The sequence below is a fragment of the Sander vitreus genome, chromosome 8 (genome assembly GCF_031162955.1).
Source record: "Sander vitreus isolate 19-12246 chromosome 8, sanVit1, whole genome shotgun sequence".
NCBI lineage: Eukaryota > Metazoa > Chordata > Actinopteri > Perciformes > Percidae > Sander > Sander vitreus.
Genome location: NC_135862.1, coordinates 11,869,511 through 11,887,878, shown reverse-complemented (window position 1 = coordinate 11,887,878; position 18,368 = coordinate 11,869,511). Strand labels below are relative to the sequence as shown.

Genomic DNA, 18,368 nt, shown 5'->3' with positions numbered 1-18,368 from the left:
CCAACACCATCCTCACTCACAAAAAGAGAGAGGGGCGAGAGGGAGTGCAGGAGAGTAAAGTTCTTCCTATCCTATTAACCAATCAAGTTAAAAGCCAAGCAAGCAACCTCAGGATTCCAAGGTGTTTTACTAATATTTTCAGCATATAAAGGCAGGGCCCTGATAGCACAGATAAACTAAACTCCACTTTCATCTATCACACACATACAAACACGCGCGCGCACGCACGCACGCACACACACACACACACACACACACACACACACACACACACACACACACACACACACACACACAGTGCGAGAGAGTGAGAAAGTGAGCAGGCGAGTGAGAGAGTCCTTGTGATTGAAGCATCTTTGGGATAAAACCTAAGAGTGAATCAATCTTCTGGCTGATCCCTCAGATGAGACTGCAGCTGAGGAGGGTGTGGAGGGCTTCTGCTAAAGAAACTGACAGAGCCGACCGAGATGCAATATTATCCTCTGACTAATGACAGAGGGAATAGGAGGCAAAAGTAAGTGAGCACTTTATCACTGCCTGATTTTCCTGAGCGTTGAGGGTTGGAGGCTGTGAGATGGCATTAACCTGTGCTGCTCTGCACACACTGAAATGTATTCTTTTTCAAGCCACGCATCTGTGTCCAAAGCCTGTGAGTCAAAACCAAAGCCGCGTTAGTATGGCAATATTTAGCAGCAATGCAAATGCGAATTAGCATGATGGCTGGATGTGTGTGCAAAAAATATTTAGACCACCGTATTTCTCATCAAACTGACTGACTGAGAATGTTCAGGTAAGAGGTTAGTATGTGTTGTAATGGTTTAATGCAGAACAGTAAAATAACATTTTAAATGTAAAATAAAATATTAGAAAGGTGGCCTGAATATGCTCCATCAAAGGTGTAGATGACTTTAGCCCAATATTTCTTAGCTTAGCTTCCTGTCCTTTCACACCACACTTTGACTTTGGGGCAAGCTGCCAGTGTACAGCCTGAACACCCTGACAAAAGCCAGGATTTTTCTAGTATATTGTTATTTCAGCATTATCATCCTACCTCAGAGCTGAGGCAGATGTAGAGGGCTAGTGTTCAGGTTGCAACTCAGTAGGCGGCTGCAGTCTCCATTAGCTTAGTTTCACTCCACTCAGACTTACCAAGGGAACACAGAGTTCCTGCTGCTGGAGCCAGGTGACCCGTAACAAACCTTTCTGCAGGAGGGAGGTCAAAGGTTTGATTTCATAAAAAGCTATCTATCTACTTTTGGCCAATTATTATGCACAGAAAAAAACTGTGTTAGGCATCATTAAGATGCTTTGTTTCAGTCCAAACCCTTTTATCCACTACACTCTCATCTCTGCTCAATGGCCCAAAATGCTGCATTAACGCAATACGCTTGCTGTCCTTGTTCCGAATCTCTATTCGCCTACATAACTCAATAAAGAAAAAACTCTGATGTAAGACTTTAAAATGGTAAATGTTTTCTCAAAATAAACCTGTCATTTGACATTAGTGATTCTAATATTCCTCAGACTGCACTTCAGATATCCATCTAAGAAATTGTACAATGTAACTCAATAAGGTTCTGTCCTAGCTGGGCCTTTTGCTGGCATGTGCAACTGATGTTTTATTCAGAAATTCATATGTTGCATCTGCCCCTTAAAACCTCTTATAGGTGCAACCTGCTATGATCTTGTGCAGTTTCTATGTCTTCAGTTGTCAACTAAACTACATATAGTTAAAGGTACTACCTGCCATTCCAAAACAAAAATATATACATACCACACAACACCTCATATATGAATGTAGACCATCACAAGCTAGTGTGACTGTGTAATTCTACAAACCTGGAGCTATGGTAACAGAGATGTCATTTAATCCCATTTAAACCTAGAATGCAAGAACTTGACATTTAATAAAAGGATGAAAAAGCGGGTGGAAACAATGCTCACTCAGACTTGCGTTGTGTCTCAAACTGACACACTGTGGCATCAAAGCCGGAATTTGCATCATAACAAAACCACACATAGCTTGATACTCCATTCACAGATAACAAATCTGATTTAGAAGAGAGGGAGTCCAACACTCTCTACACAATAAATGTCATCTTAAGACAGGGACTGCAAATAATAAAGGAAAGACATGGACTAAGAGTAAAAAATCCAGCAAATCATAGAAAGCACAAAACCATGCATGTGCTCACGTGAGTATAGAGTATATATTATGCATGTGTGTGTACAGTGCACATACAGACAAAAGCAAATTGTTAAACAGGGTTATGCAATACAATTTCATGTGCATTTACAATAGAACTAAGTGCACTAGCATCCTTTTGCCTTGAGATGGCAGCAGCTCCATAGCACTCCAACACCTTCTCACATGGACTTCATTACCCCTCTTCAGGTAAGGAACCACTCTGTGATAAGGCCAATATCATTTGTGCAGTACAGTATACACTAACACACATTACCTGTACCCTGCATTAGCATGCTAGTTCAAGGAAAGATGCTGTACCTGTATGAAGTGAAGTTGTCGTAGGATCCCACAGTGTAGTGTCTGAACAGCCTCTTAGTGCGGTCCTCCCGAGTCTCTGCAAAACAGATTCAATGCCTTTTTTAATTTGGGTTGAAATATTGCATTTAAGTTTAACAATAAATTACTCATCTTTTTTTGTATGTATAAGTACAACTGTATACCTGCTTTTGGTATTACAGTATGTAGAGTAACTTAAAGAGAGAAGATATTTAAACTGTAGGGAAAAAAAACACTCCTCAATCCACAAAAATCCCAAAATGTCAAGGCTCTTTCCGCCCTGGCTCTTTGCATGCTAGAATAAAAATGTCAGCAAAAATGTAATTCACTTCAGCACAGAGAGGAATTAAGCAAGTACAGAGAACCAATTATCATTAAAATGCTTCATTTATCATAACCTACCAGAGTATAATTGTTCCATGGTAATGTTTTGTTTTTGAAACAGTAAGATAATTGCATAAATCATAGTATCAAGTCTTTCTTTTAAAGCAGGCAAAGGCACTAGAATGGGAACCGTGTTGAGCTCAATTAATATAGTGTATGTGTGTGTGGTTCCTGTCAGCATGTGGGTGGATTCATCCTATGGGAGTGCTGATAGAGATCGATGCCCTCTCCCCATCCCAATAATACACACTGCACCTCCACTAAACAGCAATCTGCTGACTACACACCCCAATAACCTTTCAGGCCACACAGAAACTCTTAATTGGGCAAAGCTGTGAGAGTGAGGGGCGTCATGGAGGTGATGTGAGACACATGGCATGAAGCCACAAGTCTGGCTTGTAACCCTGGTCACATGTCCCCCCACGGCTTCTCTGTTTCCTGTCACTTTTACTGTCTGCTATCTAATAAAGGCAATATATCAAGCTGTTTGAGATATCCTGTAAATGTCTGTATGAGAAAAAGACATGTAAATAGCGAAAATCGAAAGCGACCAAAGTAAGTAAGCAGACTTGTAGTGGATAGTATCTTCAGATCCACTTTAGCCTGTCCATCTGACTGTGTGTGAGTGACAGACTGTCAGCTGAGAACAACTTGAAGCTCTGATAATGGCATCCACTGACACTTTGTGACACACCAGAAGGGCAAAAACAATAGGATTAAGCAGTCCGCTTAACCATTATTCTCTGCTCTTCCTCTCTTACCTGCCTTTACCTGTCCTGTGTTCTTCATTCTCCAATAGCACAGCTGTGTGAATCTCAATCTCACTGATTCTTACACATTCATTTGTTTCAGCATAGTTTGCAAATGCATAGATTTTCTCTTCCCTCACTACACATTCCCCACTCACAGGAACAGGCCATTTTAAAAGAAGCACCCCACATTACAAAACAAAGCTTTGCCTATTTGCCAACAAGGCCCATCTCTTCCTGAGCAAGAACCACAGTCAACTGGTCATAGAGTCACCTCCATGGTCACTGGCTGCGACGTGACGTATGTGTTTTTCTTGTGGCTTAGTTGAAAGGAAAACTCTCCCCCAAAAGATTTTTCATGGGCAAAAAAAACTCTTTGTGATCTAATTGCCATGTCTGGAACTATTTTGGGTGGTGTGTTTTTGATATTTTCATAGATTATCAGCCACAAACAGACATTAATTCATTCATTAATTTGCAGTGCAGCCAAAAACAAGATTGACAGCTATTTGATACTGAATATCAACATCAAACATGACATTTTGGGTTCAGTCCAAAAAAAGCATGTGACTCTTTCTAGAGTCATAATTGTGCTGCAGTAATTAATAAATACATTAATCAGTTCATACAAGGGACACATGTATACTGAAACCTCTTTCACTGTATTGCTCTTACTATGCAATCAATTACTGCTCTCTCCAACAAGCCACAATGAAATGCAACAAGTCCATGTCTCTTCTCTGAGGGTGGACATAAGTAATTCTGAGGAATGTGTCAGAACAAATTGCAAAATCCACTGGACAACATTTAGTTGTTCATCTGAACTGTCTAGACAGTGTTTCCTCAGCATATATCCCTGTGGATGAAGGGGGGCTGAGAACACCTGCACAGAGGATATCTTCCTTCTGATTACCACTTCCCTGGACTGGGTTTATATGTGTGTTGGAAAACTGCTGAGGTAATGATGTTACAGCAACAATGTAAGCAACAGATAAGTGGTGTCACCATTTCTTCCCTCCAATAAGACCCTGTTTCTTTAGCCTTATCTGCTGCCAAAAGGAAGCCCAGTTAATTGTTTTAAATTTGCTCTGACATCTCGCAACCTGGATGACTAAAATGACACATAGACGTAAAATGTGCAAAATTATAAACTAAAATAAAGGTGGAAAAGGCAATTTGAGGGAAAGTGGGTACATGAAAATGAATGCTATGTCCTAAAAAAAACTATGAAAAAAACCCACCTGAAATGAATAATTATATAATATATAATTATAATTCTGAAAGAATGAAGCTGAGTAAGTGTTTTTGTGAGGTTATCGGTTATCAGAGGAGGGAAGGCGGAACAAAGAGGTGAGGTGAGAGCTGGTCGGTATTTTGTCTGGCTTAGAAGATTACTCTACGTCCATTCTCTACGTCCATCTGTTCCACAAAGGGAGGAACAGATGAAAAAATAGGTGATATTTGGAGAGAAAGTTGTAGATGAGTCAGCAATGTCTTCTCCTGCACATTTAGAGTCTGTGTTTTACAGCCCTCCTTACTCTCACACACATTTTAACAATTTACACACACACACACACACACACACACACACACACACACACACACACACACACAAATTCAGCCTCACACATCATCAAAACGCCCTCACTTCAAAAAAGGACAAAAGAAAATCAGCCAAATGCTGGATAAGTTTGGAAGTGAGTGTGAATGTGCACACTGACACTGTTATATGGTATATGCATTTGTGAATGTACAGTATGTGTGAGTGCGTGTGTGCACGGATGCAGAGTGTGAAATGCAGCTCATTCATCACAGTTGTCATCTATTTTGTACAGCCCAGGAGCATCTAAAGGCAGGGCGCTGATAGCACAGATAACCTAAACTCCACTTCCATCTATCAGACACACACACACACACACACACTCTCTCACACACACACACACACACACACACACACACACACACAATTACTATTAATTTTTGGTTTGCTTTCTAGTACAGGAGGCCACACACAGGCTACAACATCTGGGCTGTCGGAGGGGCAGACAAGTGCACTGAGATTCCAGAGAACAAAGGCAATCATGAACTGCCTGGATGTTACTCAATAAACTCTTTGTACAGTCATGTTACGTAATAAAATAGAAAGGTAGATGAGATCTTATAACGCACAGCGCTAAAAGAAAAGAGTTCATCAAAGCTTTCAAGTTGGACTACTTTTTGTCTTGTCTCTATAAGTTAAAATGCCAGATCTGCCCTATCTTGTTTCTTTAAGACCAATAGAAGGTTGCTTGAGTAATATCATTTATTTGATAATGAAGACATATCTATACTAAAAAAGGAAACACCAGTAAGAACCTCAAATTACAAACACAAAAATGTTCAGGAATAAAACAAAAAAGCTTTCCGTTGTGGAGTTAAGATGAAGGCTAAGATGAAGAGGAGGCAATGGATAGCAAGAACAAAGGAAAAAGTGGACAAATGATAAAACATTTGATTATCATCTAAGTGGACATTGAGAAGACCTTTCATACGTTATTTGTTGTAAAATCTTTATTTCGACAAGTAGCCAAATACTTTCTGCAATTATAGTGTGTTTTTTGCACTGAATCAAGCTCAAGTCATAGTCACTTAAATGTGTAGTAGTGCACACCCTACTCTAAAAATGGAAAAGGTCTGTACGCTTGCAGACATACACTTCTCTTCTGTCTTTACTACATTTGCCCTTATGCTGAATCACATTGCAGTTTTCTCACATTTACAGAAGGGGGCTATTTTTAGGTTATCCTACAAGATACCATTTTAACATTACATGCAGTATGACTACAAGTGAGCCATCTGTTTGCCCTCTATTGTTGTCATGTGATGACATCAGAACAGTGCAGAGAGTTGTGTGGACAGGGAGTGACTTACCCCAGTACAGGTCATGCCATGTGGAGTTTGGATGCTCTGCCTTCACAACCGTTACCACCCCGTCTATCCTGCTACACAGCACAGGCAGATCTGACACCAAGACTGGACAACAGTCCATTTTTTGACAAGGAGGTCGCCCCTCCTGCCACTGGTCCGTCTCCCAGCTCGAATCACTGAGAAGAGCTGGGCCTGGCCTCCCTCTCATTCTTGCCTAGAGACGATTAAAAGCACTCCTGAAACGCCCATTTTGTGCAAAATTCCTCAGCAACATTTTTTTCTGTAAAAGGCCTCCCCGATTTCTTCGTTTTGAGAGTGAAATAAGACTTCCTGGACGAGTAGCAATGAAAACAGTGTGTCAGTGTCTCTGGCCTTAATGTCCCATTTTATTTCAGCCTCCAGCCAATAACTCCAGCATATATTTCACATCTCTGCTTCACTGCTGTCTTTCTTTTTCCTCCTCCCCTCTCTCAGAATTGGTTGGTTTGTTGAAGAGCCTTCAGAGAGCTCGTTGTTACCGTGTAAGTGTCGAAGGCAGAGACCAATGGCTATAAATACCTCTGCTCTGTCAAAGTGGAAGCCTTGAATAATTCAGTCAAATTCAGACAACAAGAAACAACTACTGTACAAGCTCTACAAACACTGTGACAGCTCATCACAACATGCCTTTCAGTCAAGGTCAAGACAAGCAGTGATGCACTCAGACAAACACAGACACACAAACACATATTCCAGAAATGAGAACGGAAGCATGAGAGTACGAGTGTTCAGTACAGGAACAAATATCTGTAACACTGAATCCGCAAGCTGAACTGAGTGTACTGAATCTTCAATGTCACTGCTTGAATCAGAAGCATTATGCATTGGAACGTCCCTCACTGGTGACTGAAAGCATCACTGTCAGCTCAGCCATATGATATAAAGTATGCTACATCCTGTTTAACAGCTTCCTAAAAAATGGCGGAAGTGAACATTGTGGGGATTTGAGTGGTTCATCCCATCCCTCCTTTCTCTCCCCCAACATTTCCTGTATCCTCTCTACTGTACACTTGTAAATAAAGGCAAACCAAAGACAACCAAAGCAACAGAAACAATCTTGTTGAAAGTTGGTGGCTATTGAGCTATTAAACTTAACAGTGAGCACTGCTTATATAGACGGATGAAATAAATGTGGTAGTGGCCAGTGGCCACACACTCCACCCATACAAGTATATAATCAAGGATCTTTTATCAACATTGGCTTGAAAATTGCATGTAAATAGCATGAGATATAAATGACTGTACATTCAACTTGCAGTTACCAGCAGCTACCGTGCTGTGTGCAAAGCTTCTTTTTTTTTTTCTCCAATGTTGTCCGCTTATGTTGGCCCAATATTATACTCAACAAAAGAAAACTTATTATTTTATTATTCAAATCCAAAAAGAGATTCGTAATTTCCATCTTCCAATTCTACAGGAGTATGGGGAACTAATAACTTCACGCACCAGATGGTTTGTTACACAGAACCATTTAAGAAATCGTCATTGAAAACTGTTTTGGAAAGGGCAGGTACAGTACTTTAAAACAAAATATCTGGCAGGTGATTGGATGAACCATCTGTCTATCAGGTTCACCATTGTTGTTTTGAACGAACGGTCGTGGCTGTCACACACACCTGAACCCTGCCCGTAGCTGTCACTGCTACGGGCGGTGTGTGATATGTGATCCGGCGATTCTCGTGTGATCTCGTGAGGTCGCGAGAATCCAGCTGCCGTGCAAGGTAAGGGGACTAATGATAAGAAAGAGATGGAGGGAGTAAAAAATGGAGAAAGAAAAAAAAATGGGATGCCTTGGTGTAAAGGTAGGCATGTAATTAGTCATGCCCAGTCAGAGGGATGCTTTACAGCTCTGCAAGTTGCTCTGTGTTTTGCCACATTTTCTAGACATGACGCCCACAACAGTGAAACACAGTAGTTGTCAAGTCATGGCATTGAAAGAGTTTATGTAAACAAAATGATTCAACCAACTGTGTCAGATTACAGATTAAGTACTAGAGATCTATGGGGAAATTTGATTCTGTTTGGGGGCCCATGGTTAAGTACATTTCTAAGTTAAGGTCACTACAGGAAGAAGGACATGCGCACCATTGAGTCTTCCTAAGTATAAGGTAAATAATTTCAATTGATATACAGTGCCACAGATTCACATCCCTTGTGGGTGTACCATTGCTGTTGTGCTTTGACAAGAGAGGGATTTATCCTTTTATTCTATATTTTATATATATTATTTTTATTTTTATTTATTTAACTTTTTTTTATTATTATTTACATTTCATCTCTTTGAAATTTTTCTTCTGTATGTACCTGCAAAAATATGTACATATGTGCGTACATGTGACATGCATACTCATCTAATCTCGTAATGGTACAAATAATTTCTGCTGTTATACTTGCAAACTATGTGGGACTGGGGGGGTGGGGGAGAGGGGAAGAGGATATATATATATATATATATATATATATATAAGCCCTTATGTTTGTACTGACATTTCCTGTGAAAAAAAAAGAACGAGTACTAGAGGTGAATATGGTGTGTAAGAGCAGCCATGACACTGTGAAATAGACTTGACATTCAGAGGGAAATACAGTAACCTGCCGATGTGTGTACATGGTTGTTTATTTGTGTGTGTGTGTGTGTGTGTGTGTGTTTGTGCAGATGACCTGTCATCCAATACCGCCCCTGTCAAATGTGATATGTCTCTGCTCCACTGTGAGACCTGCTTCAGCTTTGATTCATTGTTCAAATAGCATCACCATCTATTATGATTTGATTTGGATCTGTCTGAGAGAGAGAGAGCGAGAAAGAGAGAGAGAGAGAGAGAGAGAGAGAGAGAGAGAGAGAGAGAAAGAGATGGCATAACACACTCGATTGACTTCTGATGAAAAGTACAGATAGTGACCATCACTCTGCTGCGAACAAACAAACACAACACATAACACCTGCACACGCACACACACACACACACACACACACACACACACACACACACACACACACACACACACACACACACACACACACACACACACACACCCACAAACACACACCTTTTTTTACAGGGGTAAATGGCAGAACTTCTGACCTGCCAGTCTTTAACACTGACTCAGCTAACTTTAATACCAAAGACGTCTTCCAACCTCTCTCTCTCTCTCTCTCTCTCTCTCTCTCTCTCTCTCTCTCTAATAAGATGGATTAGTTGGCTATGCTAATCTATGTGCTGACTCCACACAGAGTACAGGCAAGTGTGTGCTTGTGCATAAGCATACACGTGTAAAAAAAAGCCTGTCCATTTCTGTGGTGTCAGCATTTGCATACTCACTCTGCATTTTACAAGTTGCCACAGAGAGTTTCTGACTGAACTCACTATCTCCGTGATTTGCAATCTGGGCTGGTACGGACAAATGAGAGGACGTAACTGAGAGTAGTTTGTCATTATGCAAAGGTAAATGCTTTTTTGTTAGTTATTTTTATTAGCTTGCTCAGTTTAACCTTTAAGAACATTACAACTACAGACTGAATAAATCTGAAAATTGCTGCTATTATTAATCACAGGAAAAGATGGACAAGGTGACCGTGAGAACACCAGGGGGCTTGATAAGCGATAAGGACACACTGGAGGATCAAAGCAATATTGTTTTTTGTACTCATTTGAATATTCTATTTGTTTTCTATTATTTTCTGCCACCATCACATATTTGGTCTTTAGTTTTCTGGTTTTCATGATTTTGGATAAGACTGTACATGTATAGAGACAAAGACATTAAGTAGGCTCCTTTTAAATGATGGTCTCAGTCTCACATAAAGGAATGTATGTATGCCTTATACATATATATACAACATTTATCGTGTTTTGAAATCACTCTAATTCTACCTGAAATATTCCTGTTTTACTGCAAATGTTTTAAAAACTAAAATAAAAAAATAAAGCTGACAACAGCTGACATGAGCTCCAACTATCCATTTTAATAACTGAGTGATGCATCAAAACACCTGGCTTCATACATATAATTGCTGATCAATGACCACCACCACCAAATGAAAAAAATGCACCACCCACCACTACAGTATTCTCCCATAAACTATTTAGTTTAAGCTAAGGAAACATAATCTTGTAATTCACATCACATGCCTTATTTGACAATAACTCTTTCCTCTTACTAGCATCCGCATGTGGACTACAGGAACATCCCTTTGTCCTGATGTTCCAAGAGCACTCATCTCCCTAACTGACTCATACATTATGAAGTTAATTTATCTTTCTTTATGTAATCAAGCCTCTGTATTTGGGTCTCAATTGTATAGTATGTTGACACATGTGTAGAGAGTTGTCACTTGTTTCCCATAGGGGTTTTGCTTTAGCCTGAAAACAGAATGGCTTTCTAATTAGGAAGCTGCTCTGAATGTAGCTATTACAACACAGTCAACTGTATTTGCAATATAATGTAATACTAATCTATGGCAAGAATGTCTCTGACTGATGCTGATATTTTTTGTAATATACAGTTGGCATGTATTGTATTTACAATTGCACCATTAAAATAGAGCCCTCAGCATTTGTCTTTTAAGGTGACAATGCCTGTAACGATGTTCAAAAGAATGATATCGCAACTTATTTTGAAATAGAGTCAAAAGATTTCTACCATTGTCGTTAAACAGGCTTAGATGATTACTGGAATTCATACAATTGTAGTAGCAATAATTATTGACCTTGCACCTTGGACATGAGTAGGTAAGAATCAAGCTACAAAAAGCCCAAACAGACCCCCAATTATTGGGGAAACTATGCTGATAGTTCCACAGTTTTGACCAGATTACTCCTCACCAATCTATTGCATCATATCTCTAGCTATCTATCTCTTTCTACCACCCTACCCTCCAACTTGCTCTGCCCATGTCAGTCTCAGCTGCCGCAGCAACGCTGATGTTTAAGCATTCTAGGGGAGTGCAGACACACTCCAAAACTTCTTAATGGGTAGGCTAAAAATAGCTCAGGCTGGATCTGACTGGGCTGATTCATGCGGCTGTGAGTCATTCAACTGTGCCGCGGTGTAAGGAGAGCAAGGGAATACAGTGAGCGAGCACAAAGACAAAAGAAATAAAAGTTTTCATGCCTGTTAAGATATCGAACCATTGAGAAAATCAAGCATTGTCCCACCACAGAGAAAATGTGCATTGTTATGCTGTGTGTGTGTGTGTGTGTGTGTGTGTGTGTGTGTGTGTGTGTAGAGGTCCTGAAGGACATTCAAGACTGCGGGGCAACCTAAGAAAAATTAAGGCTGATATAATGGAAACTAGTAAAAATGCATTGCTGTTTCATTTACCATTTGGCAGTGTCTTTGTATTTGGCTGTAGCACACCCATTTCTTAATGGGGGATAGTAGGATGGGTTGGGGTCTTTTGGCTGGAGGGCTGTAAGATCCTAACAAATTGTGGCCAAGAGATTAACAGTACCATTGCTGAAAATGACTGGCCCACGGCAATTTTGTAGCATCATTAGAAAGGGAAGAGCAGTTCTTACTCACATCATTATCCCCTCCATTACCACGGGTAAACATCTACTATTAACCCCCACATACAGGCTAGCAGCATGTGTGTTAAGAGGGAGTGGGAGTGTTAGCAGGATGGGTGAAGATATTCAGGCATAGCCTACAGATTTAACAACTGTTCAGCATTTTACAAATTATGCTGGACTCTGAGTAGTCTGGAGAGCACAGTTGTGACTTACAATACAATACGTACAATGACTTATAATAACACATGGATACCGCACACCTCCGCAACAAAAACACATGCTCATCGCCCCTTTTTTGCCCTTGTCCGCCAGTCCAGACTGATCTCATGAAGTGGCGTATGTATGGCACGCCAATTCGTATGCCATTATTGGCGTGTTATCAAAACTCATACTTGCTTTTTAGCGTGTTTATCATACAACTTACATTACCTTGCGATTGCGTGTGAATTGACGCCGTAGCGAGTAGTATGAAAGGGTGAAAATCCATGTAGAGAGGTTGGTCAGGGTGGAGGATGGGTAAAACACAGGACTTTCACCCAGGAGAGGGGGGATAGTGTCCCGCGTGTGACGATTTCTTCGTGTCCCGCGTGTGACGTTTCCTTTCCTTTGTTCTTTTCCTAAACCCAACCCCATTCTTCTTTTCCTAAACCCAACCGGTTCTTCTTTTCCTAAACCTAAACCGCGTGTCACGTTTCCTAAACCCAACCATAGATTTGTTCTTTTCTTAAACCCAACCGGTTCTTCTTTTCCTAAATCCAACCCGCGTGTGACGTTTCCTAAACCCAACTGTAGACTCGCGATAACACGTAGGCTCGCGATAATGACGTTGCAGACTGCCGTCCGCTGTATACAGCGTAGACAGACACGCGGATAGCTCAAAATGCATACAGATAACACACCACTTGGCTTTAGGAAAGTGTCATGTATGTTTACGCAAAGTCATGATGTCATGTCGCTCATGTCATCTTCTTTCCTATTTTTCTCCCTTTTTTCCCCCCTTTGACATCTACTTCTGTCTTTCCTCCCTTTCTCTGTCCCCTCAAGCAACAAGATGAACTGTTGGCTGCAGGTAGCCCTGGCCATGTTAAAGCGTAACTCTCGCCAAAATGCAGCCTAGGGTCTTTTTGTGAACGTACCCGAGTCAAACTTTCGTTTAAAAGCTTATTTAGGACGGAATCACCACTTTTAAGATTTACCGTATTTTCGGTCAAATGGCCTTTGAATGGGAGTGCTAGGGGCACTTTTATGCTAGCCTCAAAGTAGCTATTATTAAAACACTAAGAAGGCTCGACACAACATGAAACTTTGCTCGAAGTATGACCAGGGTCTCTACACCTTAACGAAAGCATTGACAACATTGTTTGTGTACACAGAGTTTACTAAAAAGAAAGGTTTTGAGCAACTCACTGTAGCTGTTCTTCTGATCGTCGTCTATCGAGCCAGTCAAAAATAGTCGAGGGAGGAGAGTAAAGATGGAAAGCTCCAAAAGCTTAGTTCCATTTAAATGCGCGGATAATTTGTTGTTTTGTCGTTAGTGAAACACAATATTGACCTTGTAGTTGAAAAAGGAGCTTCATATAGGAATAACATTTCCTCCTATGGAGTCCGTTCATTCGCATTCGGAGATCGCCTATTTTTAACTGGGAAAATGGCGGATAGTGTAAACAACAACTGCTAACGTGAGTTGCTCAAAAACCTTTTAGTAAACTCTGGGTACACAGACAATGTTGTCAATGCTTTCGTTAAGGTGTAGAGCCCCTGGCGATACTTCAAGCAAAGTTTCATGTTGTGTCGAGCCTTCTTAATGTTTTAAAAATAGCTATTTTGAGGCTAGCATAAAAGTGCCCCTAGCACTCCCATTCAAAAGGCCATTTGACCGATAAACGAAAATACGGTAAATCTTAAAAGTGGCGATTCCTTCCTAAATATGCTTTTAAACGAAAGTTTGACTCGGGTACATTCACAAAAAGACCCTAGGTTGCATTTTGGCGAGAGTTACGCTTTAAGAGACAGAATATCTCTGTGGTGACAGATAACAGCCAAGAGAGTCAGTGATGGTTTAAACTGTGCCTCTTTCACATGGTCACCTGCTTCCTTTCACCTTCCTTCCTTTTCCACATTTTTTGGTCTTTCTCCTATCTCTATCATTGCTCTTTCAAACCTGGCAGAGAGGAGTGAAAAGAGATAGAGGCAGATATGGTAAAAAGGGATAGCACTTTCAAAGTCATGACTCATAGGTGATGTACAGTGGCAGAGAGAGAGAGAGAGAGAGAGAGAGAGAGAGAGAGAGAGAGAGAGAGAGCGCGAAAGAAAGACAGAGCAGTGTTGGGCTACTTAATTGTAGACAGGGCTGTCTTTCCTGCTTCACTAGGCTGAGACATATTGCCCTAACTGTCAGTGACGCCTCAACAATTGCCTTCAGATAAACAACTCTGTGTGTGTTATTCTGCTGTTGTATCACTATTGATGAATCTAAGGATGATTAATTAAAATGATTGATTTGATGATTTGAAATGCCTCAGTAGGTTCAGAACTTAGCATGCCAATAAATGATATATGAAATATATTTTGCCGTGTAATATACTTTAATTTTAATCACTAAACACAATTAATAATCAAATTTCCTTTATCTACAAGTAGCTCTTCTATACTTTGGAATGAATGGATAAAGATGTACAGATTATACAAAGTCATGTTTGGTGTATCGGTGAGCAGTTGTTTCATTGCGGTAATTGTGTATGGGGGAAAAAGGCTTTTGGGGCCACTGTGCATCATGTAAAACTGTAATACTGCGAGCGGCCTCAACACCAAACATTTCCTCACAGCCCAGCGCTTTTTCTGGGCTTGGTTTAAAGTGTTAGTCAAATGGCAGTTAGACCATCTTCATCTTTACGTAATGTGACATATGTCCGAGTTGTACGGGATATGTGGGTGAAGTTGAGTGATGAGAGGGATTTAAATCAAATCTTTGTCTTTTGATTGGATCATTTAAAGTTGATGTGGTTCAGCAAAAAACAGAGCCATACAGAGCTGTAAAGAGAAACATGGCTGTGCAGGACTGTTGGCCTCCACCCACACCTCCCTCAACTGTGTTAGTACATCAGGAGGCGGAGGATAAAAGAGAAATTAATAAATTAGACCTCAACCACATTCTTTGGAAATGTAAACAAAGCTTTTTCCAATTGACATCCAAACACATACCTCCTCCTATGATTATCTCTGCAAGCTACTACAAACCCAAGAGATAATGGCCACGTGTGTTTTTTTATGATGGTGTTTGCCAGTCGCCTTAATCTGATTGGATCCATTTATGAATAAGCCCTGAGTTTAAGATGAATCATCAAAACTATTGTAATGTTTTCCAGGAAGAGAAACAAATATTTTAACACAACACAGGGACCCACTGTGTATTTAATAAGCTTGGTGTTTGTGATGGTAAACTATCAGCCTTTTATCAACAGTGAGAATGAATATATGGTGATGATAAAAACTAAAACAAAGCATCCCCGTTCAATATCAAAGAAAAACAACAATTCCTAGAGTCAGAGAGGAAGGACAGGGGAGGCAGAAGACACTTTTAATCTCTGAGAAATAGGTATCCGAGGGTTCTGAGTTTTTCAGGATTTATGAGTGAGTGGGGATCAATTTCAGGCCCATCTCCCTCCCTCCCTCTCCTCGTTCTTTTCCTCTCTGAAAGACATGCTCTGGCATCTCCACTTTGCTGTCCTTTAGAGGATGCTCCACCATCCGTCTCCCTCACTATCTGGCCCTTTCTTTCCCACCTTCCCCTATCATTCTCTCACAATGCATTTAAATGGGGTATTTAGAGATTCCGGCCTTTTTCATCTCTTCACACATACTCTGAGGTAACCTCAATCCCTCAACAACCCTTTGAAAAGGGAAAATGTCCCAACTGCTCCAGAAATAGGTCCAAGGAGATGATGCATGATAACCCCACAAGGAATAGGGAGATATTTATGACAAACTTGTCCTTGGCACATTTCCAATATATGTACTTGCTGCAGCATCTCGCTAAACTTTTTCACACAATGACCAGATGTTTTTTCATGATGCTGCACGTTGTTTCCCCTGAGACCACAGCAAACAAAATGTGCCATCTGCTAATGAAATGACTAAATAGGGATGTGGTCACAGTAATCTGATGTACTCTTAGTTATTTACAAAGGGTTTCATTCAAATCTGTCACAGGAAGATGGGTGGCAGATTTGTCATAGGCAGCATATTTACAATATGTAATAATATAATTCATACAACATAGTTCTTTGAAAAGGTGGGCGGTGGTGGCCTAGAAGTTAGAGAAGAGAGCTTGGGACTGGGAGGTTGTCAGTTCAATCCCCAGACTGGCAGGATAAAATCTGGAGGGGAAAAGTGAAAGAGCAGCGCTTGTCCTCCATCATTACCACCACTGAGGTGCCCTTGAGCAAGGCCCTCAACCCTAACTGTTCCAGTGGAGCTGCTCAGTGGCCAGTAGATCAGACTGTGGTTGTACTGGGCAGCTTCCAGGTATGAATGTGGAACTGTGTGAATGTGACAGGTCGTCACTGCAAATGAAAAAAGGTTAAAAAAAAAAATAATAATAAAGATGCTGGCCTTTAAACATATTTACAGTGTTAATACCATTTAACAGGGACTGCAAGACTAGGCCTATTTTGTTAGTAGTGTATTTTTTTTATATTCTTTTCTTGGTTTTGTACATCAGAGAACTGCTCAAAGGTCACAATGATAACATCAGGGGTTAATGCCAAATTCTGGTGATTTTTGTTGTTTGTAATCTCAAGCACGATTGATTTCTTCACTTATATGAAACATCTAAAACTCAAGCTCAGGCATGTTCTCAGGTGACTGTTGACAGACATTGTGGGGAATAACAAACTGATATACAGTAGAAGTTGATGAGGAAGGTTCTGGGGAAGGGGTTACACCAAAAACTAATTTACAAAATGTCACAAAAATAATTCCTGGAATACACTGAACAGGACATAGTAATGATACAACTAATAACAAAAAAACGTACTGTAATTGGTAAGAGTGCAATACTCTTTTGCAGCTTTGAGAGCTTTCCACACCTGATGCTGTATTATGCCACAAGTTTTTATTCACACTCAAATTGAGCTTTTTATTATTAAAGCTAAAACACTGTAATATGAAACTTAAAAACACTAATTAACACGACATGACGGTTTACCGGTAGTTCGCTGTTGCATTTCCTGAAAAATGTCCCTTAATCTTGCAATTGTCTGTCTACACATTTTGAACAAAGGCTTAACTGGTCGACCTTCTCAGTGCACCTGTGTTTAACTAAGCACTAATTAAGTGTTCCTAAAAGCTTGCCATTCTAGATTGGAAAACTCAAGACAGTTAGCATGGGAGGCAAATGTCAACTAATGAAGAAGGAAAGACACACTTTTAATAGTCTAAGTACAACAGGTTGTTTTAAAGAGATATTGCCAACTTTCACTTGAGTTCACATTGTCATAATGGATCTAGAAACAGGATTCAATTCAATTCTTAATTAAGTTTTAAGACCAGTATGCAGCAGGCTGTGCCTTACATTTGGGGGACATAGTGGGGACATGTTATCTAAGTGATACAACTGTATTGCAAAACAGGTAGATATACATGGCTCCCCAAAATCTGAGTCAACTAAATTGTTGATCCTTTGCTTGGCCAAACAAAGGTCAAAAGATTAACCATAATAATTTCAGGCAAATTACGAGCTTTTCAAGAGGACATACTGTATATTTGATGAGAATTAACATGCAGGGCACTTAAAGCCATGCCTAAAATGACTTTTGTCTCAACCTAAATTATTGTTGTCTACCACTCCTTGTATCAAGTAGAACAATAAGTTCTTTCACGCAATCTCATACTGATGTTTATTTAACAATATGCCATTATCTATGTGGTCACAGGTGAGTTGCATGCACATTTTTTAGCTTCTTGTGACATAATTTGCAGTTAATATTGCAATGTTCTGGGGATGCACAAGTTATGTCATTGCCACTTTGTGCATTGTGGTTTAATCATTTCCTGATCATTAAAATCCCTACATTTTAATTTTTCATTAATTTTAGGCAATTAATTGGTTGTAGAAGAGCTATTTTACTCAAAGAATTTCTGTAGCTAACGCAGGTGGTTAATAAAAAAAAATTAGAAAATTTAAATGAATGAGAAAATCAAGAAAGGGATCAAGATGAAGACAATCTACAATAAAATAATAACGCTTCATCC

The 18,368-nt window shown here is 40.1% G+C and overlaps 1 protein-coding gene across 1 annotated transcript in view; it reads right to left on the bottom strand.

Annotated features, from left to right (window-relative positions):
- The window catches only part of shank3a (SH3 and multiple ankyrin repeat domains 3a), a 159,150-nt gene that overhangs the window by 20,089 nt on the left and 120,693 nt on the right, over positions 1-18,368 (bottom strand). Inside the window, exon 14 of the mRNA XM_078256048.1 lies at positions 2,507-2,582. Coding sequence (XP_078112174.1) covers positions 2,507-2,582 — 76 coding nt within the window. The remainder of the gene's footprint in view (positions 1-2,506; positions 2,583-18,368) is intronic.